General features: G+C 43.7%; 2 protein-coding genes across 7 annotated transcripts; both read right to left on the bottom strand.

Annotated features, from left to right (window-relative positions):
- Positions 1-370: 370 nt before the first annotated feature.
- Positions 371-10,024, bottom strand: gnl1 (guanine nucleotide binding protein-like 1). Of its 2 annotated transcripts, XM_019896079.1 has the most exons (12): positions 9,257-10,024; positions 7,974-8,121; positions 7,216-7,352; positions 6,958-7,109; positions 6,279-6,350; positions 5,616-5,808; positions 5,284-5,382; positions 5,006-5,188; positions 4,215-4,393; positions 3,952-4,138; positions 3,256-3,396; positions 371-2,326 (listed from the first exon to the last, which is right to left on the bottom strand). In XM_019896079.1, the coding sequence occupies exons 1-12, from the start codon at positions 9,327-9,329 to the stop codon at positions 2,064-2,066; spliced, it is 1,827 nt and encodes a 608-aa protein (XP_019751638.1). In that variant the 5' UTR covers positions 9,330-10,024; the 3' UTR covers positions 371-2,063. The 2 variants fall into 2 exon arrangements, with proteins under 2 accessions (XP_019751638.1, XP_019751639.1); XM_019896080.1 differs by lacking the exon at positions 9,257-10,024 and having other exon boundaries at positions 7,216-7,330; positions 7,974-8,081.
- Positions 10,025-10,265: 241 nt separating this feature from the next.
- znf384b (zinc finger protein 384 b) lies at positions 10,266-21,382 on the bottom strand. Of its 5 annotated transcripts, none has more exons than XM_019896087.1 (11): positions 21,180-21,291; positions 19,498-19,565; positions 17,921-18,149; positions 17,542-17,655; positions 17,206-17,336; positions 16,322-16,413; positions 15,656-15,880; positions 12,718-12,885; positions 12,548-12,626; positions 11,609-11,767; positions 10,266-11,488 (listed from the first exon to the last, which is right to left on the bottom strand). In XM_019896087.1, the coding sequence occupies exons 2-11, from the start codon at positions 19,558-19,560 to the stop codon at positions 11,138-11,140; spliced, it is 1,611 nt and encodes a 536-aa protein (XP_019751646.1). In that variant the 5' UTR covers positions 19,561-19,565; positions 21,180-21,291; the 3' UTR covers positions 10,266-11,137. The 5 variants fall into 5 exon arrangements, with proteins under 5 accessions (XP_019751646.1, XP_019751644.1, XP_019751648.1 ...); XM_019896085.1 differs by adding an exon at positions 20,370-20,463 and having other exon boundaries at positions 10,266-11,767; positions 21,180-21,266; XM_019896089.1 differs by having other exon boundaries at positions 10,266-11,767; positions 21,180-21,382.
- Between the last annotated feature and the right edge of the window lie 4,418 nt (positions 21,383-25,800).

Genomic DNA, 25,800 nt, shown 5'->3' with positions numbered 1-25,800 from the left:
AAAAGCAAAAAGTCAAAATGCTTTGTTGAAGTGAGCGCGGCATACTCCCATTTTAAAAAGCGATGGTGAAGCCAAGTAGTTAAAAGACTCCAGGTTTCGACGTTGGAATCCAAAGCCGCACCAAAGAATGCAGCGCTCTCAGAAAGGCGATACTCTTCCAAAGCGGAGGACTGGAACCTCGGATTGCGACTCCTGCTTTCTGCTGACCCGGGAGCAGCATGACGCTCTCATGTCCCGTGATTGACAGCTTCTGAGCCCGGCTAGCAATTTGTGCATTTGGCATCTTGCCCGCGAGGGTCACGCCATTGTATTGATTGGGACCACGTGAGGGAAGAGCATTTATTTTATTTATTTTTTTTGGGGGGGGGGGGGGTAACTATTGTTATTGGGTGGGAGAGTGAAAATCTATCAGTTTTTGACGCCAGTGTCATACTGAGATGAAGTTGTGCAAAAGTGTGGATGAAGTTCAACTTTCCACAGATAAGGTCACATTTTTTTTTCAGAAGGGTAAACACATGCGGTTTAGTCTCTTATCTTCACAAGGCTTCTAAATGTTCATTTTTTTTCCCATTGAAGTGATTTCATTTATTCAGATTCTATTCTCTCTATTTCAACGTGTTTCTTTTGGGTTGCTCGGTTTCCAGAACATCGATGTGAATTATTTTATTTCTTTTGTCCCCCATCAAATTCCAGCCTTCAAAAATCTGTCGTGCTGGCAAATAGAACTTCGCCGACAGCAGCAGCAGGACTGTTTCTTTTACGAATCAGATTTTTTATTTGCCTCGGAGGGCGATCTCAGCATTTTTCCGTCCTGATTGGCTGGTCAGAGCAGGCCAAGTTTGAATAGCAAATCAAGTCTGATGCGCTCTGCACAAGTTAATGCGTTTCATAAATCTCTCTTCTCTGGTGAGTATGATGAATTGAATCAAATTTCAAAAGTTTTGCCATGTTTTTTGGGGGGTGGGGGGGGGTAAACAATGTTTTGGAACTTCTCCAGATGACGTCCGTGCCACACTTGCATTTGGAATTGGTTCTTTCTATAATTGTGATATTTTTAAAAAGGGGCAGACGACACACGTGATCAGGGAAAAAAACAAAATCATCAAGTACATTTTTACTGGTCTTGTCGTGTATGGATCAAGATGAGAAATACTGAACAGGTTTACCATGTACGATTGTCCACCTCGGTCGTTTTCTGAGGAGATTTGAGAGTGGGGCCAGGGGGGGACAAAAAAAACAAACAAACACTCTTAAGACACCCCACACCACAGCCGAATCATTCACATCCAACAATTGGGCGCTGCCGACTTTGATCGCAATATTGCCGATATGTGTGTGCACAGCTTTACACAGCAACGATCTGAAAGTGGCTCGACAGTGCCTCTGCTGACTGCAGCCAAGCAGGGCACTCTACTCTGCCTTCAACCTTTTGGCGACAGTTGATGATGCCCATCCCTGAACCAGATTTGACGCTTTTTTTTTTCTTCCTCTCCTTTGAAAACATGCACACGTGCACAAAAACGAATCCCGTACACGCCACTTGACACCAGGAGGAAAAAAATTGTGCATTAACAAGCAGAGCTGAGGCACAGCATGGAGTAGAAAAATATGTTCTGTATTACGGACGCGAGTGTGCAAATGTCAGGTAAGGATGCGGCTTTTTCTTGAACTTTCAATTTGATTCGTTGAGCTCCGGCAACCATTCCGCATCCATTATGCAATATGTATGAAGAAATAATGGGAGGTGAGAATCCCCGGGGTTGATTTTGTTCAGTACCTTCTGCCATCTAGTGGCTTTGCTGAAGTGCAGGAAAGTGCAGGCGCAGATGCCGTGTTGTCGCACGGTCTCTTCAGCAGGCATGCTAACAACTAGCTTCCTCGGGTGTTAATTCTGCTTCAAGGTCCGCAGAAATCCAAAACAATGAGCATTGGCAGCCTTATCGTGTGTATATTCGAAAGGATCACGACACATGAGATGGAAGGCATCTTGAGAGGTTGGGGAGGAGGAAACCGGAATGAAGGAGTTGGAGCGGGAGACTGTCAGAAAAAAAAACTCCTTTCCATCACTCACATTCGTTCTCCCGCAGGACGTGAAACATGTTGGCGGCCAAGCCGGTCGTCGTCTGCTCCTTTCGCCTGGGCTGTCCGAAGCCCTCGTCTTCGTCGCCGTCGTCATCGTCGTCCGCGTCTCGGTCTCGCTCTTCCTCGGGCTCGGTGCTGGACTCGCCGTCTTCTTCGTCGTCCCTCTTGCCCGCGGCGTCCTCCTCCGACGTCCGTCCTTGCAGCGCCAGGATCTCCGGGATGTCGGTGTGGCTTTCCCAATGCTCTGAACATGAAGGCAAATTGTAACTATTTAATTTCCAGATTATTTAATGAAGAATTGTGCTAGAAGTGTTCCCCCACAAGATCGTACAACATTCTTCGTGCCGCCGTTATATCAATTGTGAATCCAATTTACTGGAAACTTTCCAGGTATTTTCCGCACGTTTGCAACTCCCGTCGCGTGTTTCAGTCGCAGTTGTCTGAAGGTTAATCATTACCGTGACATTGACTCTAAACCGTGCGAGTGTGATCAGGTGCAAAGGAATACTTTCAAAACAATCTTTTTAACTCAGAGCAGCGTCGACATCACCTACCGTCAACTGCATATATTTATTTTCTTTAAAAGGAAAGAGGGGAGAAAAGTCTTTGCCGATTCTGGTATGATCATTTAGCTGGTGGGGATTTGACATTAATTATGGCAGGAAAATGGCAGCATTGGATCGCTCTTGGATGAGCTCAGCGTGTATCATAAAAATGTGTAAGCTCCTAAAACATGGTGGACCCTAAAATGCAGGCTGTGATTGAAGTGTTTGTCACGTTAAGATAAGAAAACCTTTCTGTGTCTCACAATGGAGAAATTCCCAGAAATTAAATCTACTACAAAGAGTGTCAAAAAAAAAGAAAGAAAAGATGACTGAGATTTAGGAGTAGAAGCCATGACGTAATCTGCGTACAAACGCACGCACATGCATGGCAAGCATGCACGCACACACACTACTCAATACTACTACGTCTACTAAATAGCGTGCAAATAGTTTGTAAAGTTTGTTAAACCGGTGATTCATTGTAAATACATTATTTTGCCACCAAAAACACACTTTCTTTGTTGTATTTTACAGGAGAAAAAGGCTGTTCAGATGTTTGAGGCGCGAAAAGTTAAATGCAGTTAAAGCGTGCGGGAGAGGAAACACTGAGATGAACAATCACGCTCACCTCTCAAGCAGCTGTAGCCACGCGGTCGGAGGCAGAGGCACAGGCGGCCGTCAGTGGCTAACCTCAGGAGGCTGTTCGCCGCACGGTAGACGTCATTACGGGCCGCTTTTGCCGTCTTGTAGCCTCTCCTCTCGGCCCACGCTGGAGATCAAGAAGAGCAATCAATACGGCGTATTCCTCTAAAAGTCGAGCCATCTCAAGTTAAGATGAACTTTTTCAGGGAGAATGAGCTTCAGAAAAGGAAACGCCCACTTACGAACGGCACACGGCACGGTCAGACGTTTTCCACCATGTCAATAAATACCTGCTTTCGCAATGAATCAATGGGTCGTACGGCTTTGGAAATGTTCAGTGACTGTGATTTCCTTTCAGGAAAAATGATTCTGTTAATATCGTTTCTTTCTCAGCGGGAATTAAAGTCGCAAATTGCTTTTTGGGGAAACTAATTACTGAAGGGGTTGGAAAATTTGCCAATGTTGGCAACCCTGACTGTGCTTTTGAAAACGCGCTCCCCTCTGTTTGCAGCCAGCTCGTGAGTGCACTACTGAAGCCGCTATAAACACAAACAAATACACACATAAACATAAATAATCACTCAGCCTCACTTATATACTAGACTTAAGACACGCCTTCCCATTAAGGACTACTCGGTGACTTTAAAGGAGGAGTTCCCTTCTTAAAACGAGAGGCACGTACCCTCGCAAACATCCCAGGCGGTCCAGGGGGCCTCCGTCGAAACCTGGTCTCCTTGATGGGTGTTGACTTCTTCTAAATTAGGATGCTTGAGCTTCAGCACCGAGAGGAAGGGCGTCCTCTCGCACAGATAACCCACTGAGCTGTACGGTTCCTGCAGCTGCGACACCGGGTAGATGCCAGCCAGAATCTAAAGAAACAAAATACGTTGTTACAAGGGAGAGGTTTGGGTGGTGGTGGTGGTGTCGGAAAAAGTTCTCTCGTACCTGCAACTGTTTATCCACACACGAGGGGAAGACGAGGCCGGGGCAGTCGCAGAGTTTGACGGTGGGGGTGAGGTAGTAGGTCTGGAAGTATTTGGTGTGGCCTGGAGTCCGTGACACACTCACCACCTTCCGGCCAACCAGGCTGTTGATGACGGATGACTTGCCAACATTCGGGAAGCCTAAAAAAAAGAAAACAGTGGGCGTTCAGGCGTGTTCTCTCTCCTGTTCGGTTTTCATTTTGCCACATTTTAGTCAAGAGTAGCAGCTCTCATGCCAAATTTTTCATATCAGTAACACAGTCCAGTTCCCGCCGCATATGGGTACCGATGAATTCAGCTGGTCATGGATTTCGTATTGAAAGGAGCGATGTTGGAGTGAGGTGAAGGAGCTTTATTTAGACAAGCCATAGCAGAAGCTTCATTGAGACAAAAGTAGAGCGTTTCCAAAAGTCTGGCTGCAGCAGGAAGAAATTAGAAATGTTTTTTTTTTTTTGATGCGGGGGGCATCATTCACTCACAGCTGTTTCCATATTGCTCATGAACGCTGTCATTTATCTTAGTTGTATTTGACACTTGTAGCTTCCCTCGAAACTTTAAACCGTTGATAATGGTACAAAATGTTCCTGAAAACATTGTAGCGGCAATTGTAAAGGAAGAGTCGGTCGGGAATGGACTAATTTCAAGTATTTTCTTTCCATTTTTTAAAATTAGAAGTTGGAAATTAAGCAAGCAAGGAACAGGTGGTGTTCCACCTTCAAGTGTAGTGTCATGCCGCAGAAAGGAGAAACTGACCAATGCAACCCAGGGTGAGAACGCCATCTTTGTAAAGCTCCTGCGTCGGGTTACTCATCTCCAGGGCGCTATCACTCTGATGTTCCACGAGCACCGACGCGGCCTCCTCGTCCGGGCCCTCGTCGTCGTGTTGCTCGGCAACGGCATTCGCCTGGATCTTCTGCTCCCAGCTGGACAGGTCGACTGCATGCCGTGAAGACGACATTTTTAAATGAGCTCGCGCCGATGTGTTAAGAGTCGCATGAAAGGGTCAACGTCGACAAGCCGAACTCGCTCACCTCTTCCAGTGGTGATATCTTGACAGGCCTTCAGGATCTCCGTGGGACCCCCGGCGTGACTCCAGTCAGCCTTGCGCCTCATGCGCTTTTTCTGGAGCACTGTGAGCCAGCAAACAAGCAGTCAATAGTTACATCAGCAACGAGGCCAAATGTTCCCTCGTCCAGCGATCCCAACTGCGCCGCCAAAGATCATCAGATCTGACGCAGGGAATGATCCTATATCATTGTCAATCATATCGTACTGTAAAATGAGTAGCTGGGATCAGTTCATGTTAGGAAATACTGCCCCGGGTCTACCAAATATGCAGGTTTCTTTCACAATGCACGCGCACCTGTGCTATAGGCCTGGCCGCGGTGGGAGGTGAAGCAGACGATGTGCAGCTGCGGGAACTGCGAAGTCATGTAGTGTTTCCACGCGATCACCAGAGCCGGCGGACAAAGGTCCACTTTGTTCAGCACCAGCACCATGTGCTTCTTCAGCTCGCCGGTGATGTAGCGGTACACCTCGGGGGGGAACTGCAGCACCTGGGAGGCACATGATGCCGTAATTAATGCTCACTAATTACATGCGCTAAAATGACACTTGAAACTCGAGTGAGAAGAAAAATCCCGGGCACACAAAAACATACACGGGCCACGTGATAAGGTAACACCTGCATGAGCGCGCTGTGTCAAAAATTCTGCCTATAAAGGGGGAAAAAAAAATTACTGACTTTTAAATTGCTTGCATACATATAGTTGTGGTTCTGATGTGTCTGGTATTATCTCGTTCAATTCCCAAGACGTATAAATACATCTTGAAAACCCGCTACGGCTCGCGACCCAAATATGTAATTTCCTTGGTTTTTTTTTCTTGCATCATAGTGTGCAGAAGGGTCTGACGTAAATTAGGATCAGGCGTGTGCGCAAACATCGTCTGGCTCATGCGAACGCCATACCGCAGCCAAAGTGCCCTCGCAAATGCGTTGTTACTTTTGTTACATCGGGCCACCTACTGGGTGCCGGATGTCCACGATGAGCAGGACGACATCTGACATCTCTAACACTCGCCACAGCTGCCTCCATGTCTGAGAGAAACAGAAAAGAGGAAAGAAAAGATGAAGAGACTTGACAGTTCAACTCATCTTTAACATTATTCCTTGCTTACAATCTGGATGGTTTATTTCGGAGGAAACTACTGCCAGCTAGTGGTACCTTCTGGGATTACATTCATCTCAGCCAGCAAGAGTAAAGACAAAAAAAAAAAAAAAAAGTCAAGGGTTCTGTCAAAGGGAATAAATACGGCAGGTCCACCTTTTATTCATGTACCGACTGCTCTCCTAGCTGTCTGCAATATGACAGCGTCTATCCCACGGGCGGACATAATAGACAATCTCACCACTTTTCAAGTCAAAACGTTTAATATCAAAATTGTTTTCCACTCCATCATGGCGTCTTCCCCGGTAAGAGTTTACAAAATCTCGGAGAAGTGAAAATAAAAAGGCTGGTTTGCTCGCTTTATATGCTCCGCTATTTTATCCCGCACTCTCTGTGTGGCCTAGTACCAAATGGCAAGGGCCAAGGACAGGTGACTTGGGGAGCCCCGCTCTTTTAGAACGCAACTGAAAATCAACGAAGTGATCATTGTGATTCTCAGTGAGATGCTTGCAAAGACATTTGGGCTCATTGTTTTACCTCCAGGTTGTGCTCAAAATGGCTGAGGGATCCGGGCGGGTTCCTGGAATGCAAGTCATCCAGGTACTGCCTGTACGACTTCTCCTCTTTCCTCAACAAGTCAGCTCGGCTCATCTCGTAGTTCCAGGGCGGCCGTCGTGGGAAACCCAGGCCTGGAATAATCGAGTTTCACAAAGACAAGTGTGCATCCATTAAGCACACTTCTATTTTGAGAAACATCATGTGGAGAACATAAAAAAAAAAAAAAGAGAGAGACACCTCTCTGTGGCGGGTAGATGTCCTCGATGCCGATTTCCAGTTGTTTGTCCGAGATGGGCAGCAGGATCTTCTCCCGGGCCATTTTCTTCCGCTTCTCCACTTCCTCTTTGCTCTCCTTTTCAAAGTGAAGACGAAACCTCCCGAGAGGAATCACAAGCATTTAACTTCACAGGAAATTTCAGCTTTACAGATGCCACGCTTGCTCCGCAGGCAGGGTGTGCCGTGGTTGAGTCTACTGCTGGGTCTCAGTTAAAGTAAAGAAGCCATCTGTTCTTTTTTCTAAACATCTATTTGAGGTTTAGCACTTATTTGTTGAAGTGGACAGCAAACCTGGCAATGAATTGGGCGTGGCATCTACCACGTTGTCTATTGTGACACACGTTTGACTTGATCACAAATGATAGCCATTACATATTTTTGTTTCTGAGGGGGGAAAGAAGAGGCATTTAGTTGAAGCGTGCCATTTATCACATTGTCTACAATGTCCACATGGTTGTTTTGATGGCAAACAAAAATTATAAACACCAGCTATTTTTGATCCTGTTGGGTGAAAGGAGGTATCGATTTGAGGTGTGGCGCTTATTTGTTCAAGTGCCTGAGGTTCGGGGTTCAAACCTCTGCTCTGGCCTTCCTGTTTGGATTTTGTATGTCTCCTGAAGACTAACATGTCAAGTCATGTTCATGTGTTTACAAATGTTTTCCTGTTTATGTGTTGCTATGGGAAAGGGATGCAAGCTTAAGTGCACGGGCAAAGTCACCTATTGGGATCATGTCTGCCCTCTCGGCCTGACGGCTGCTGATTTATCCTCAGGATGTCGGTGGTCTCGCTGTCTGACGTGTCCGACTGCCGATCTCCCCCACGCTCCATGCTGGCATTCCGGCTACTTGGTCCTGAGCCTGTGTCACCTAGGAGGGCAAACCAGTCATTCAGTCACTACTGGGGATGTCCCAATCACTTTTTTATTTTTTTTTTTTGCACGCAAGTCTGAGTCACCTGATTTTGAGGATGTGCCAATAGAGTCACGATAAATCAACCATGTGTTAAGGGGATGAAAAAATAAAAAGAGTTCTTCCAAATTGTCTCAATCTTTTATTATTTGAACTAAACTATCCTAACACAACCATGACTACTTGCATCGCTGAGAGCTTTATAAAATGCCACATTTAATCTATCTTCCATCAATGTCGTCTCCAAATATGTGTTAGCATTAAGCTAGCAGACTCCAAAGCTTAAAAGTTTTTAAATGCACAACATGTATTTCTCTTTGTTTTGTTTGGAAAAAACAAAAACGTCGTCTGGGTGCAGAGTTGAACCAAACTTCGAACGGCTGCTAATTATGCGAGGTGAGATGAGTTGAGTTCACTTCCACTATACAGGGCTCCTATCTCAAATTGTTGCTTGTAATGCAAGGCAAATGAAAAAAAAATGTCTCGGAAAACTCAAATCGGGTCGCTTGTATGTCAAGGCACCACTGTACTTGAAAGAAAATTATTGTAGATAGTAATGTTTTAGCCAGCATGTCAAATTACATTCAATCCCCGGAAAGCTGGTACGAAGTGCATTATTGACAGTAATGTATTATTAGATATTAATGAATTACAAACACCCAATAGGTACGGTGTATGAACCCGTTGCCAGGATGGATAAAAGATAATTCTATTGCACAATGACGTAAATGTGCGAAACAAAGTGTCACAGTATGCAATAACGAGGAAAAAAAAGAAAAAAGTATGCAATAACGAGAGGCAGATATTGATCGAAATGAATAATACAAACACTGTCATATATGCATACAATTAGTATCGCTTCTCCACACTTGATATCAATTGTGAAGCAAGTTAAAACCACTAATTCTCTCGGTTAGTAGATTATCGTACCGCTTGCAATGACAACAATGTCCTATAAACAAGCTAATAATTAGCTTGGCGTAACGTGCCACCACAATGACGATAACAGCGAGTAGCATTTCCAGAAACTTTAATTGGCTAAGAGCTAATGCTAAAAGGGTAACGCTTCATGCCAGTTTTTTTTTTTTTTTACCTCGCTTTCTTTCCCGTTTGACTTGCAGCTGCTTCTTCTTTTGCTTGTTACTAAATGGCTTTTTCCGGGGCATGTCTCCGACGGATAGTGGGCACGAGTTTTGTTTGTAAATGTCGTCGTTACGTCCCCGAGTATCTGGCGATGTTTTACAGCGGCGAAGTTTTTCGACTCTGGCCACTTTTCAGTGACGCCATGTTTCACTGCAGACTGCGGAGAATGTCGGGCGAAACCATCGCGATGTTCACAAACCGAGCGAGATGGGATCCAAATAATTTAGCTTTGATGTTGATTATATTAACAAAAAATTATTACCACATAACATATTAATTCACTGACACCAGCCTTTTAAAATTTCAACGACGAAATGTGACTGAAATGCTAACCGTGACCGATTGTGCTCCCCCAGACAATGAGGTCTGTTAGTTTTGTCCACTTTGTAAACACTTCGTAATTCAGCGTCAGACGCTGGGGAATTTTTTTTTTTTTTTTGCTTAACGATAAATTACTTTCTGTGGTTTGGACCAACAGATAGAAACAAAAGAGGCACGGCATCTCAATTTGACAGTTATGACTATCCGAGCGTCGACGTGGGTTTGTGTAAAAAGCGTGTTTGTCACCTTTGTCCATTCCGGCGAACGCGACTACGATTATTTGACGTGTGTGACGAAAGCGGGGTTGAGAATTCTGACAACTTCATAAACGCTGTAGTTTTATTTTATTGAATTACACATGTATATATATTTTCCTGTTACATCTTTACCTAAATGTAATGTTAGAAAACATTCACATTTTAGGAACCAGTTAAATACAATTTTTTTTTCCATATTATGCAAGTTCATGTGTTAAGGGTCCATGTTCTTTTTTAATGTCAGACGGTTACATTTTTGATCATTAATCTAATTTTAGATTTTCATTCATAGTATTTTTCGGAATTGGTTGAAGCACATTTCAGACATTTTTTTTAGTTTTTGCATATGGTGTCACTGAATGTGCATAAACAAACCAGGGATAAAGGTTCCAAAACTTTTATTGATCATTATTTACACAGACAATTACAGTTAACTAATTCCTTGAGTTCTTTTTTCCAATATATTTTTTTTAAATCGAAGTCAATTTCAAACATGTAATTTCTTATTTGCATGTTATGCAACTGAATATGATGAATGTCCATAAACAAACCAGTGATAAATGTTCCAAACATTTTTTTATTGTTCATTATTTAAAAAAAAAAAAAAAGTCAGATGTGCAAGTGCGTCCATAACTGCGTATAACAAACATTATTCTGAATGTATTTCAAAGCTAGACACTGATAAGACACACACAAAAAGCAGAATGATGGGATTACACCGCGAGAGCCTGCATTTAGGTATCCATTATTTATATATACATACACACGTCACACGTTATCAGCTGGTAGTATACAATGTATCTACAAATACATGATTGTTATTTTTGACTTTCCTGACAAGGAAATAACCTCTGTCCCTTTAACATTAAAGTATGCCACGCAGTAAAAGTTAATAACACTGATGTAAAAAGTCATTCCAAATACTCTCCAGAGCATAACATGGTTATGACCCGCGTGCTGCATTTGTACAGAAGAGCAGAAGGTGATAAAACGACACGAAAGACAGGCACTCTCTCGCTTCCTTTTCTTCTCCATTTTTAAACCATCACTGTGATGGACTGTAAATCTTTTCACGGCAGCCTTTCACACACATTTCCCTCCATGAGGACACTTGGAGTAAAATAAAACCCACATTGCTTGTCCTGTTGGTGAAAAAAAAAAAAAAAAACATTCCCAGGCACAGTTCCAAAAGTTCCCCATTCCGTTTTAGTATTGCTTTTATGTCTCTGCGTTTTTCCTCCCCCCTCCATCTTTTACGAGTTGAGGTGCTCCACTTGGATACTGGAAGACGACACAGTTAGACATAGGTCCTTGTGGGAGGGAATGTCCGACACGCCGACGGGTTTGTACTGGATATCTCCTGCCGACACCGTCTTGTACTGGTGCAGGTCAAAGGGACAGGGCATGGCGTCCGGCTGGCCGTAGCCGCCTTGGCCGTGTCCGTGTCCGGCTCGGCCTGCCGTGCCTTCTGAGCCCTCTGCCTGGCCCCGAGCTCCGGACTGAGCGCGGGCCGCCTGACTTTGGCTCTGCTGCGCCGCCACGGCGTCCGAAGCGTTCAACTGCTCTTGGCCGTGTTTCTCCATGTGTTTCACAAGATACGTCTCCTGGGGTGAGGGTAGAGGGGAGACAGTGGACATGTGACTATACGGTGTAAAGTAGCTGGCAGGCGTGTGGCACCACTGAGGCCACTGGGAATTCTCTTCACAAATGCATATTGGTCTTACTGAGGTGTACGTGCGGTTGCAGAGGCCGCACGAGTAGATCCGGGCATGCCTGACCGTGTGTTTGGACATGTGCACTTCCAGGCTGGCGGCGTCCACGTAGCCTTTGTTGCAGTTGGAGCACTTGTAAGGTTTGTCTTTGTTGTGCTGACGTCGATGGGACTTTATTAGGACCGGGGGGGTTGTTGGAGGGTGGGGGAGGGTTAAGAACACAGTGAGACGTTTTGGAACATGTCTAAAGCTGGATTTGCACAGCGTGATTCAAGCGACACATTTAGGAAAGAAAAAAAAAACACAGGGAATCTGATTTGTGCATGGGTGAGCCCCGTTGCCAATAATGAAATCCACACACTAATTAACAAATGATGCCACAAGATGGTAGCAAAAGTGTTACGTCTTCTCACTTTAACGTAAGAGTTCCTGAGCCTAACTAGTTCCCGGGAGAAAACCTGCTGATTCCACGGTAAACAATCCAGATTCTGCGGAGAGCAAATCTTGATTCTGCGGCTAGAAAGTTCATTTTCCGAATTAAAAAAAAAAAAAAACAACAACAAAGTTAAAATGACCTGTTATAAAGCAATTAATGTACTAATGAAGTAAGAATTATTTTCGGAAATTATCTGCAAAACCAAAACACTGTGGAAGATTGTGTTTATAAAATCAACATCAGTATTCCCTGTCCCTTCAGTAACCTTCAACTGTAATGTAACTGCCAAGAAGCTCGGAGCCTCATTTTTTGAGCAATTAGCCCAACTGTTGCTTGTTGCAAAGTGTGCTGGGTGGAGTTTTGCTCACAAGTCAACCCAAACAAAATGAATAAAAATCGAACAGAAGTCAAGGCACCACGGTGCATTTATGTGTCAGGGCTTTGGCCTGAGAACAACCAGCGATGAGGTGAATTTTTCAGTGAATAATGAAGGAAAGCCCCCCGCCGCCCCTCACCTGTAAATTGGAGAGCTGCGTGAAGGATTTCTCACATCCAGCATGCGTACACTTGTACGGCCGATCTCCGGTATGAATCCTGATTTAAAAGCACGATTATTGAGTGAGTGCACAGAGCCAAAGAGCACCACCCCCCCCACCCCCCACTCGCCAAACTCCAGCGTTTTTACCTGTTGTGCTGCTGTAGGTGACTGAGCTGCCTGAATGATTTCTGGCAATAGGAGCAGGTGTATGGCTTCACGCCCGTGTGGATGCGGAGGTGCTGGGCCAGGTAGCTGGAGTTGGCGAATGACTTGGTGCAATGGGGACACTTGTGAGGCTTCGACTCCGTGTGGTTGCTGACCAGTAGAGGGGGGGGGGGGCACCACAGCTATTTTTAGAGGTCAAATTCCACAACATGTGGTCTAAAATTGTCAGCACATTACCAAGCGATGAACACAACAGCGGGGGGACGGGGTTGGGGGTGGCTGTTGCGACAAATTTGTATTAATAAATTTTGCTGCTTCTGCATTTTTTAATATGGTCATTTCTGAAAAATAAAAGGCACTTTTAAAAGACTTACTGGAGATGAAATCCAATTTTGTACAAAGACTCCATATTAAACAAACAAAAAAACTGATTTGGGGGGAAAAAAATGCATTTCCTCAAATAGTTACCTTCCCTCTCACGCCCCCCTCCTCCCCAAATTGACACCTAGTAAGAAAGTGTAATTACATCCATTCACAGACATTATTGTTATTGTTATTACTTTTGGTGAACACCAAAACGGATGAATCTCCTAAAGTAGCTGTGAACTCAAATATGGCAAGTTACCGCACATCGAAAAGGAACTCCGCAGCACGGTGTTCCCCCAGCACATGCGCAAATTCCCCAGTCGCCGAATTCTTTTAAAAACCGCACCACTACTCACTATTTTTATGCCACGTTAAACGTGAGTTTAACTCCAGCTTCACTTGATGCAAATTACAACAGACCATTCATACTGTTTCATATTATGGACAAAAAAAAAATTAAGCGGCCATCGCCCCACAGCCACTATTTAAGGTAATCATAATTCAAATCTGTGCTGACAACAAATACAAAAGCAACAAGAATGGCAAACATGCACACAGCGAAGCAGCAAAGTTATTCAAATTGGAATTTGGAGTCGCATGACTCACATGCGAATGGTGGGTGGGGGTGTGGGAGGGGGTCTCGTGTGTGCACACGCCACCCATGTGTGTACACAGCTTCACAAAGCACATGTCAAGAATGCGCATGCATGATTGGGCTTGTGCAAACACCGACTGTATGCAAACGCTTGCTGGCAATGGGAGGATGAACGAGCAGCACCAAAAAAAAAAAAAAAAAGCAGAGCAGGGCAGCACATGGTTATTTCACACAGACAACGAGTATTAATGGTGGGACATTATTCAACAAAGACATTCATGGTTTAAAAGGTGAAAGTAATTGTGCAGGGGAAAGCGCAGACAGAGAAGAGGCAAGAGCATGCGGTCAGGCAGAGACAAATGAGAGGGCACGTCAATGGAAAAAGGAGAGCAAAGTGTTGACAATGACATCCGTTAGGTGATTCAAGAGCAATTGGAAATGAGATTGCTGGGACCAATTGGCAGTTTGGAGCAGCAATGGCCATGTGACAACACTTTCTTCACGAAAGGTAAGGAAAAGGTAAGGGGAGGGCGGGAGCGGTGGATGAAACAATTTACGTGTTCGGATCATTTTAGGTGGCAGCAAATCCAACGTCTAATTATACAAAGGAAAGTGTGACGGATTGTGAGCAGCAATCAAACATGAACTTCCCTGGCAACCTTGTCGTGCTGTTCGTTTTCAAGCCACCAATTAAATTCTGGTTATTTCGGCAAAATGAACATTCGCACGACGCAGAAGGAAGGCGTTTATAAGTGGATGACAACAGCCATTTAATTGGGACGGGCCATTATTTGAGGAAATGTGTCAAGTAAGATTTTTAAAAAAGAATTAAAGTGTATTGCACTCTGTTTTTCATGAAGTCGTCGTACCGCTCATCCCCAATTTAGAGAAACCTGAGGCTGTGCTCCGAATTATTCATTTATTCATTCCCTACACACTATGTAATTTTTTTTTTTTAAACATGCTGGTTCACTCATGAGTAAAACAGAAAATAATGGTTTCCCCCAAAAATAGAAACAATAGTGATTAATATCCATCCTTGCTGATGCACAAGTGACCATCGGGTGTTTGCTATTTTACAAAATGCATTGTGGGATACAATGAGGGGCACTCATTTATTTTAGAGCAAACATTTTTTTTTGGGGGGGGGGGGGGCTACAGCACATTTGTATATTTAAGTACCATATGTTTTTGAGTACAGCTCAGTGGTATTTAACTTTGACGTATTGGCATCTAATTTTGAAGAGCGCGTTGTTTTGCAGCTTTCAAGTGTAATTTTTTTTGCGCCACGTATGAACCCTCTCGGCCTCTGCGAACGTCTTCGTGCTGGTGTCCCGAGTTAGGACTAAAGACCGTAAGGCTGCGTTGACGTTTTCATGCTGCTAAAAGTACGGGACAGTGCTCCAGCCTCAAGTCTGCAATGTTCAAATCCAGCCGGAGAGCATACGAAAACATAGTAGCTCCACTCCAGGGTTTTCATTTCAAGTTTATGGAATTATTTGATCGGTGTTCTGGTAATTTTATGGAGCTGCAAAGCACACCAAACTGCCTTGCGCATTAACTGCACTCTACAAATACACTACATTTTAACTGAATCGCATTTTAAGTCATATTTGGGAGTGTTAAAATACGCTCACGTCGCAAGAGGCCCAATTCAGATTTGTTGCTTGTTGATTTGTCCTCGTTCACACAACAAAAACACGGGCGACTTCTAATGAACTACAAAACGGCAAAAGCGAAGAGGGCGCGATTCCGAACCCAGCCCGACTGGCCGCCTTTCTTGAACAGAAAAAGATGTCTGGGAGCTTTTGGAGGGAGGGTCTCCACCATGCAAGCCGACATTCAAATGGCCCGGTGATATGCGCGATATGCATACCACGGTACAGAGGGGGAGCAAGCGTGGACTTAGGTGAGGGGCTCGAAGGCGGGCGGAGGGCATGAGAGGGGTGTCTGCAGTACCGTGAGTGCTGCTGTAAGTGACTGAGCTGCCTGAATGATTTCTGGCAGTAGGAGCAGGTGTAAGGCTTGGCCCCGCTGTGGATGCGGATGTGCTGCGCCAGGTAGCTGGAGTTGGCGAACGACTTGGCGCAGTGCGGACACTTGTGAGGTTTGGCCTCTGTGTGCGACTTGGAGTGGATCTGCATGTCAGACTTACTGAAGAAGGTCGCCGCGCACATCCGGCACCTACAGGCGGGAGAGACACAGAAATGGGGGGGAAAGTGGGCGGGGAGGGGGGCAGGGGTAGGGTGATCGGGGGCAAGACAAACGACGAGACAGCGAAGCAAAGGAAAGGGCAGGATGATGAACCACAGACACAAATCGAAGGGTGATCAAATGAGACACAAGGAAAGATGTCGAGGAAGATATCAGTGAAAGCAGAAGAGGGGAAAAGGCACGTCCGTACTGTAAAAAGTCAATGCGCATGCCGTGTGGTAGAGGGCGGGCACAAATGGCAGAGTTTTCCATGGACTTGTGTGTGTCAGACACAAGAAGCGAAGCGAAGCAGGCGCGTTGGTTGCGGTTCCACATGCGAGCAAAGTGACGCCTCCAGTGGCTCGACTGAAGGCGCGCTTGCATCCCGCAAGTCACGCAAAGAACGCCGGGATGCGCGCGGGAGCCACGTACCTGTAGGTTTTCGTGCTGTCCTTCAGCCCGGGCTCGTCGTCCTCATTGGACACGTCATACGGATCCCGCGTGTGATGATGCAAAGAGGTCACCTGCCCAGAAAATAAACAAATAAATAGATAGATAGCATCAAACCGCTGTTGACAGGCTTGACTTTGAAAAGTTGTGATATAGTGAGGTTTTGTAACGAGACTTCTTTTTAAATGATTCGGATTTTCAGTTGAGCATTTCGGTTGCATTTGAGTGTGAGCATATAGAATACAATACGCCCTGATTCATGTAGCGCTTTCACAACAGCTGCAGCTGTAACAAAGCAGTTAACACAAAGTAAAATGATAAACACAACACATAACATGAAAACACGGACAGTCGTGCAATCTTAACCACTTTTCCCTCATACGCTTTGTTGTTTGACGCATAATGTCCATATGTAATATGGAAGCCCGGACTCACCACCACCAGCAAAAAAAAAAAAAAAAAAAATCTATTTATATTTTCAGAGATGTTCAAGATATTAGGCCTTTTTTTATTTGAGTGTGACCTTTTGTACCACAGCACTATACTTTCAGTCAGTGGGGGGCATGGGAACCCCCCCCCAAAAAAAGTCACATTACCGGTACTCAAAAAGTTGCATTTTTTTCTCTCCTAAAATGACGACATTGCATTTTGGAATCCTCAAGAGTGTTATTTCTTTCTATTCCTCGTGCCCCTTTGTACTGTCGCGTAAGTCTAAAAAGAGGAAAACAGCAGTGGGAAAAATAAAACTGTCATTTTTAATGACAAAAAGTGACACAAAAATGATTACAATAGAAATGTCCGGATTTCTTTGCACGAGTAGTTGATTTTTTATTTGTTGTTTTATGGCATTACAATCGGTATCTCACCTGTCCGCCAGCGCTGAGCTGAGCCAGTATGACGGTTTCGTTGCCCGCTCCCACCATGCTCTTCTTCTTGCGGCCTCGCTTGGACGGCGCTGGCATCACCACTACGTGGGGCGTACCGTCTTCTTTTTTGTCTTTGAAAGATTGGAACAAAATTGTATTTTAAAGGTCAAACTCTCAAAAACCTGACATGCTTCAATTATATATATGTTTTTTTTTAATCCACTTGAAAGAGATGATTAGCAACACATAAAGACATCTCTGGCTCAACTTTGCTGTTGGCCAAAGTCACTGAGAAGCACCGCTTGAGCGATAAACACATTTTGTGGTGTGTTTTACCTTGAGAATGAACGGCGGAGACAATCATGGTGGTGGTCGGGTGCGTGGACACAAAGGACTGCGAGGACGTGGGAGACACCAAGGTTCCTTGGGGAGTCGTGATGACCAGTCCCGCTGCACAGCGCGCGTGCGCAAAAAGACAAGAAAAAAAAAAACAACGTTGCTCACTGTGGACGCTTTGGATGAAGAAGGTCAGAAAGTGAGAAGTAGCAATAATAATGGAAAGCGCTCATTTTGCTCATGTGGAAGTCTCTTTGCGTTCAGTTAATGCAGAGGCCCTTCATGGCGCTGACGGTAAGCTATGACAGCTACAATGTTGTTTTGGCTGTTGCCAATTCAGAGTCCAAATCAAAGTGCGGGGCAGGGAAAAGCGACTCACCTGCCGTCATGATGCCCGTGGAGGGGACGGGCAGCACGGTGATGTTCTGGCTGCTGTGCGGCGGGTGCAGGTGGGAGGTGCCGGCGGGTTGCCCGCCGCCATCTGTCTTGCCTCCCGGCGTGGGGATGGTGAGCAGCGTCGTTTGGTAGTGCGACGCCGAGGAAGGCGGGAAGGAGGCGCTCTTTTCCTGCTGTTCTTTCACTTTGTTCAGGAAGACGGCATTCTCCAGCTGCGCGCAAGGCGTCACACAGCAACGTTACGGCAATTCTTAGGTCAGGTTACGCATGAAGACAACCGGGCTGTTTTTGTCCCCATTTTGCGCCTTCCTGACCAATAACCACAAACACCTGACGACTATGACTATGGTCACACTGCAGAGCAATTACAATTTTTTTTTTTTGCCCATATGCGACATGGATTGGACCTTTTTCAAATCCGACCTGAGCGTCTTTCGTATGCGGGTTTAAGTCAGGTATGTATGCGTCTGCACACATCCGACCTGCCAAATTGGCACTCCACGCAGGCAAGAGAAAGTGGAGGGAGTCTACTGATCATCGTCCGTGAATCTGCATAGTTTTGTCTAACGGTGTTGACTTTAACACCGCTTGAAACATGAAGCATACGGTGGACATTCGTGGTGAGAGTCCTAATTCAGCCACGCAGACACTTCATTCATTGAGCGCCACCACGTCATCTTTAGTCGAGCAGTCTCATTTCCCCAAAATATTTCTACCTCCTCCCACCTCACTACTCTGGTGATATAAGAGGATAAAATGAACCAACATGCGGGATCATATTTACGTCTGTAAAAAATGGGTGGGGTATGACACACACAGCTAAAAAAAAAAACAAAAAAAAAAACTTTTGAAGATTTGGAAAATAAATCATTATTTGTGGCCAGGCCTGAACATGTCATCTATGTGCTTGGTTTGGTTACTTGAATGCCAAGTGTAAGGTCAAGCAAAACAGACTTGGGAAAGTTGCGGGTAAAATTGTGGGAAAAGCTCTGAAGCCTCCGGGCCACATTTACACTGGCAGAAAGTGCGGAGACTCCTGGCAGACAGGTCTCATTCTCGGTCCTGTCAGTTTGCGCTTCTGAAGTCGGTCGGGGAGGTGATACAGAGCTTCTCCGACCAAATAATTTTTTTTTTAAATCCTTTGAACAACTGCCATCGCAATGCTGAAAGAAAACACACCCAGCATGGCAAAACACCTCGATAGCATCCTGAATCGTCTCTCTCTCTCCATCCCGATAAAAGTATAGAGATTATTATCCAAATTATTTTTAGTCAAATATTCAAGAGTTGTTGAATTTGGCCAACTATTTTACATTGCTATTCCTGCTAAGGTTTTTGTCAGTTGAATATACAATCTAGCAGACAAACAGTGATATTTGAGAAGTGAAAAGAAGTCCATAGGATTTGCTCCTAATTTCTTCAACAAAAGTAGGCAGGCGCATCAAGTTGGGCGCCCCAACAGAAAAATTACACTTGACCACTTCTTTACAAAACATCTCCGGTTTGGTCCGGTTTAAATGGTTTCTGAGCTTGGGCATAAGTCAAATGAATGTGTCCTACCTGTCCAGGCACAGTGGGGATGGGAGACCAGAAATAGGATGAGTTAAAATGAGAATCTTCCATTATTCCTGCAAGTAAGACAACAACAATTTCGTCAGGTTGAAATGTCCAAATTGTGACATATCACACTGGAGAAATAATGATGTGATGTGACACAAATGGTGGATGATTTGTATTATTGAGACACATCTACTGTGACATAAACAAGATTTCGTGGTACCATTATACAGTGTGTTCCAAAAGTCACTTGACACTTCATTTAGTCTGTTTGGTTTCAGGTATCACTCTGACATACTGTAGGTCAGGCCATCAGCATTTGACAGCTTTTGTAAGCTACCTTGCCCGTGGCTCACCAAATGACAAAAGTTTTCTGTCCCTGACTGCAGTTCACCACCAGTTTGAGAACCTCAATTTCCCTCACACTGCTCCGACACCCAGTACGATTGGTTTAAAGGCTGCGAGAGCAAAAGTAGGATGCTCAACAACCTCAAGTTAGTATGCGTAATGATTTATCCCTCTCAATGGATCGGCGGTATGGAGCTTTTTGTTACTGCGCAGTTCTAGTGCAGAGCTCCAGTTACACTTCCCCGAGCTTTACTTATACATATCAGTGTTCAAACTATCATAGTCACAAACCTTCTATTGTGCTGTACATGTTGAGAATCGCATTAAAAAATGCACATTGTAATAAGTATGTAAATCCAACTGAGATGTCATTCCCCATAATTTAGTAGGGCCAAAATATTTTTGTTATACTGTATACATCAATCCATTCCTCTTTGCTGTGGCTCAGCATTCAAACAGCCTTTATTGGATTGCACATCTGAGTCAGAGCATTTTCATAAAACTGGGAAGGAAATTATTTATCTTGCCTGGCCGGGAACTCCCGCCCCTTAAACCTCCGATCTAAAAATCGGCCCTGCAACGCTATTGTCATTTGTCACCCAGTGGACAACAGTGAGACTTCTGTACAGCACACCAAAAGATAAAAGGCACATAGTCACAAAAGGGTTAAGGAACAAACAAAAAAAAAAAAAAAAAGGAGGAAGTATGGGACACAGTTTTAAGACAGTAAAAGTCCAGTTAAAAACAAAGCACAATTCAACGTTTATCATCAGCCTATGAAACAATTTTTGTTTTGATCATGTTTTAAAAGCCCAATTGTGCGTCGTTTATCAATGACACACGGAGCATGAAAATATTTTAACTCGTGCGGTATACCGAATAGCCACAGTCAGTAATGTCAAACCAGTCAAACGTTCAGAATGGAGATTATTTTTAGCCTATTAGCAACGTGTGGCCCTAAGTGTCCGTAAATGTAAGTGCTTTTACATTGAACTACGTTAGTTTTAAAAGGCTATTCGCTCAAAATTCCAATAATATTCTAGAAATGACAGCAGTGTATTAAGGACCATACACAAAAGTAGCGTTTAAATTTAGGTTATCTAATCGGGCCCGACGTGTTCGGGTTAGCATGTTAGCAACGAGCAATAGCGCGGGTGTCAACGTGCGAGCAACAAATAAAGAGCAAAAAATAAAAGAAACGGATGATTAAAAAAAAAAGAGGAAAAAAAACAAGCGCGTCCACACGGACTCGCGGGCGCACATACACACACTTCCTCCTGCCGAGTCATGCAAATGTAGCAAGCAATCGCACAACATGATCAAGAGCAGCTCTTTACCCGATTGCACCGTCCAATCGGTCTCCCGCCCCCCCCCCCGAAGATCGTTCGTCCGCCTCAAATTGGAGACAATTCCCACATGTGTGTATTTTAAAAAAAAAAAACAAAAAAACGATGAAGTTCCTTTTTTTTTTTTCCAAGATTTTTTTTCTTCCTCGGATGGTGGCCGCCTCGGATGGCGCTTCACTTCCTCCGGATGAGCTCGTCAGACAAAAGGAGGTGAACACGATTACGTCACGTCCTGCAACAGCACCGCTTTTTTAATGAAAATAAATAGGTACAATTGCAAATAATTTAAAGATTCTTTCCCATTTACCTTGTGGCACTCGTTGAAGTTTTTTAAATTTATAAAATGTACATTTTTGACACTTGCCACGTTACTATTTCGGCTTTGGAACCAGTAGTGTTACCTTCAGGTACTGTTGTTGAAACAATGACTCGTTACGGAAAAACGCCGAGTCTTTTTTTATTATTGATTACGTACATAAATAATTCTACATTTAACCTGAATCCATATCCTTTATGTATTTTTTATCTATACATCTAAACTTGAAATAGTACGAAGCTATTTTTGTCATTTTTTTCATGTAATAATTTAAAAAAAAAAGAATGTGTGCAATTTTATTTTAGAATATGGACATTATTTTATTATACATTTACAATTTTATATAAATTTGGCATGAGATTATGGATTGTTTTAGTGTTTCGTGTTTACTGTTTTATGTTATTAATTTATTGCTTTAACCGTCTTTGTTTTACATGTTTGATTTTTACTTTATGAACAAAACTTTGTATGCTGCTCAAGTTGTTTTTAAAGTGTTATATCAATAAAGTTTATTGAACACAATAAACATATACACCAATTATTAAATAAATTAGCTCAAAAAATGAATACATTTTGTACGAATTTTATAAGGGGAAGGGGTAAACGAACGCAACAAACTATAAAAGGCCTCTTAATGTAACGTAAATATGCGCGGTATGTTAGATTAAAGAATGGAGCGGGCGACAGGTGGCCGCCACGTCTTTCCAAAACTGTCCACGTGGTGTAGCTGTGGGAGCAGATCGACGCGTCTTCCGCATCAACATCCGGCGACACGTTTGCCCAAAGTCTTCATTCCCAGATCGCCATTCAAATCGGTTTAGCGCCGTTTTAATGATAAACCTACGCGTTTTCTCCCTTTCCCCCCTTAACGATAGCTTCCACTTTGAGAGTCCGTGTGTTAGTCATCCAAGCAGAGGGGGTTTGAGGGCCAAATGGGGGAGGTGAGGAAGCTGCAGAAGAAGTTGAGGCAGATTGAGAATCTGGAAATAAAAATCGATCTCAACCCTGAGGAAAGATTCAAGGTATACGAAGACGCTTATTGTTCATTTTCTGGTTGCGTCGAGGACATCATGTTAACATCAGTAAAGCTTGAACAAAACACATCAATGTACGAAATAGCGATTCTGTTTCAAATAATGACGACGAATGCAAATACATGTATTCACGGTGCATCACTTTTTCCACGTTACGTTCAAGGCTTGTTTTAAAATTTGGCTTCATTTATTGTACTCAGAACGTTATTTTTACACTCAGAACGTTATTTTACACTCTTGCAAATGTATTTAAAATATACTTTTGCACAAGTATTTACAGCCTTTAGCGATGAGACTTGCACGCCAACAACGTATAAAAAGTCCACACACCACTGTGAAAATGGCAGATTTTTGCGATATATAAAAATAGACTTGGATAAATCATTTCAACACGTTTTCGCCATTAATGTGAAGTGTACACTCTATTGGGAGGGAAACATCTTTTCGAGAGGGACTGGGGGAAATAAACAACTGGTTGCACAAGTGTGCACACCCTTTTATAACTGGGGATGTCGCTGTGTTCAGCAATAACCATTCACATTCAAACTCTTGGCAGCCTCCTTGACCGGTTTTCTTCTGGTCTTTTAATCAATTTTGGGGGGAATCCTAATTCTTGCTCATGCCACCGTTGTGCCCTATTTTCCCCACTTGATAATGACCGACTCTACTGTGTCCCATCTTTAAATGTAACACCTTGAGGATTCTTTTCTACCTTCCTGATTGATAACTTTGAACAGTGAGATCCCCCCCAATGAAGCTCTCCGCGGACAATAGATTGTGTTGGAAAACGTGACTGCAAAAAATGTCAGGAAACGCAAACAAGAACAGCTGAACTTTATTTGGGGATCAGCAGAGGCACTTTAAATGGTGTATGATGACTTGCATTTAAAAGTTTAAATGCGATTGGTTAATTCCGAACACAGCCACACCCAGCGTTAGAAGAGGGTGTTCGCACTTGTGTGATTTATTTTTACTTCCTCTCCCAGTAACGATTAATGGTAGAAAAAGTTTTTGAATTGTTTATCTCGGTCTCATTTTTTTCGATATCACAAAAACCTGGCATTTGAACAGAAGTGTGTAGAATTTTTAAGTCCATTGTAAAATGTATATAATATGAACCCCTGCAACGTTGTGAACTTTCCTGGCTGTTCCTAATTGGAAGTCAGAAGATAAAGCGATTGTGTTGTGGGCTGCTACAGGGTCATCGATCTGCGTTCACCCGACACTTTAGTGCCGCTTGTTTATTTGCAACATTTCAAAATAGGTAGCTTTCAAAGATGCCGCACTGCATGTTGTGTTGTTTCAAATCATGCTTAATGAGGACTCCGCACCAGGCATTGGAGCAAAAATCCCAGTGTACAAAGCACAACTTCTCATCTTTGCTGTTGAAACTACTGCTATGTCATAACTTTTAATGAGTCAACCATTTTTAAATGATTGCTAGTCTTTCAGAGAATCATGGTTTTAAATTAGGTATAATTAAACATATACTTACAGCCCGCGACCCTCGCGAGGGTTAGCAGATTAGAAAGTGGAGGGATGGACATACATAATAATTTAAATGTATTAATATGACATGTCATGTTTTTACTACGTACAAAATACGTACTGTACAGCAGCGAGACAATGGATACAAAATGTCTCCACACGCCTGTTCAAATATTCTTCTTTTTCTTTTGGTGACAGAGCAAAATGACAACGACTGTGACCGAGATACCTTGTACAACTCAATGAAGGGAAAAGGAAAACAACCAGAAAATATGTGTCGACGTGTGCACTGTATAGACTTGATGTACAATGTCGGCAAACTAATGACATCATTCAACAATGCAGAAAAATTAAATGGCGAAAATGACACATTACCTGAATTAATTTTAATACATGAATGCGATTTTAATGCGGACATACTGGGACAATTTGAATATTTGTTCACAATTTCAAAGCATTATTTGCACTAGATACTCATTGGTCAGGAGAGGAATCTGCAATATTTTAATTTATCAGCATGTAATGTTAGAAACCCTTTTTCAGTGGCGCTCACCCCTCGATTTTAATATGTGGCCTTTGTTCAAACAGAATTCTTGATTTCGTGCGGGGGTACCTAATGAAGCTCTTCTCTGAACACAAACCCGAGTCAGCTAACCCCCTCTTTTTTTTTCTCCATTATCCTGTGAGTAATAGACAGAGTGCTCCTCAAACTCGGCAAAGAGACACTTAATGCAAAGTCACTTCCCTTAATTCAGACACTATAAAACTCAAGACAGCCAGACGGGCGCGGCTTCGCTTGTTGACGCGATATTAAAAGCAAGTCGCGCGGAATAGATCGGCTGCGCCGACTAACAACCTGTGGACGCGCCGGCTTGCTTTACAGCCAATTTCTCGCCGTCTCCTTCTCAGATCTCCAGGAAGGAGGAGCTGCGGTGCAGATTGGCGGAGCTTCAGCTGCAGCTCTGTGGCCCGCAACAAGCCCCTGGGAGCCCGGAGGCCGACATGAAAAGAGCGGCGTAAGGAAGCGAGAGGCGGGAAGGGCCAGATGGAGAGAAGCGTCATTAGTCCAAACATTGACGTGGAAGCATTTGATCTTTGTGTGTGCCTGTGTGTGTGAGTGTGGGTGTGTGTGTGTTTACAAACACAGTGGAGGTCAAACACTGCCTTTAAGAACACAAGTGAACTTTCTCCTGCTCAATATGGGCTGCGTTCGGTACTATGAAAACCCCCCCGAGGCGGATAAATTAAATCATGTTTGATTATTGACATCCAAGTGAACAAAACGCACAGATGGCGTTCATTTTGATCAGCGGGAGACACAACAGGTAGGCTTGCTCAGCGCAACATAGTGTCCTAGAGCTCAGTGTTTCCCAACCTTTACGGAGCCGCCGCACGTTTTCCATCAGGCAGTCGTCCGCAAACCTTTAAGACCAAATGCCGCCTAAAAAAAAAAAAAAACAAAACAAAAAAATACTGAGTGATCCAAATATTACCGTTCTGACCAATGGAAAAATACTGTCGCATAGTAAGGCAAGTGTTCATGAAGGTAATCCTATTGTAACTCACGCTAAAATGATACACAGTTAGAAAATGAACACGGTGCTTAAATATCAGCAAATTGTACGAAAAAGTGAAATACAACTGAACTGTACTTGGGTAGCGATTCGAACCACTAGAGGGAGTCCAGATACCATAAGTGGCATAAGTTGGTTCAAAAAAAAAACTCACATATTCACCATTTTTGTGCTCGGGCAAAGTAATGCTTTTTTTTTTT

The sequence above is a fragment of the Hippocampus comes genome, unplaced genomic scaffold (assembly GCF_001891065.2).
Source record: "Hippocampus comes isolate QL1 unplaced genomic scaffold, H_comes_QL1_v1.1 scaffold55, whole genome shotgun sequence".
Classification (NCBI taxonomy): Eukaryota; Metazoa; Chordata; class Actinopteri; order Syngnathiformes; family Syngnathidae; genus Hippocampus; species Hippocampus comes.
This window is presented reverse-complemented; position numbering and strand designations above follow the sequence as displayed.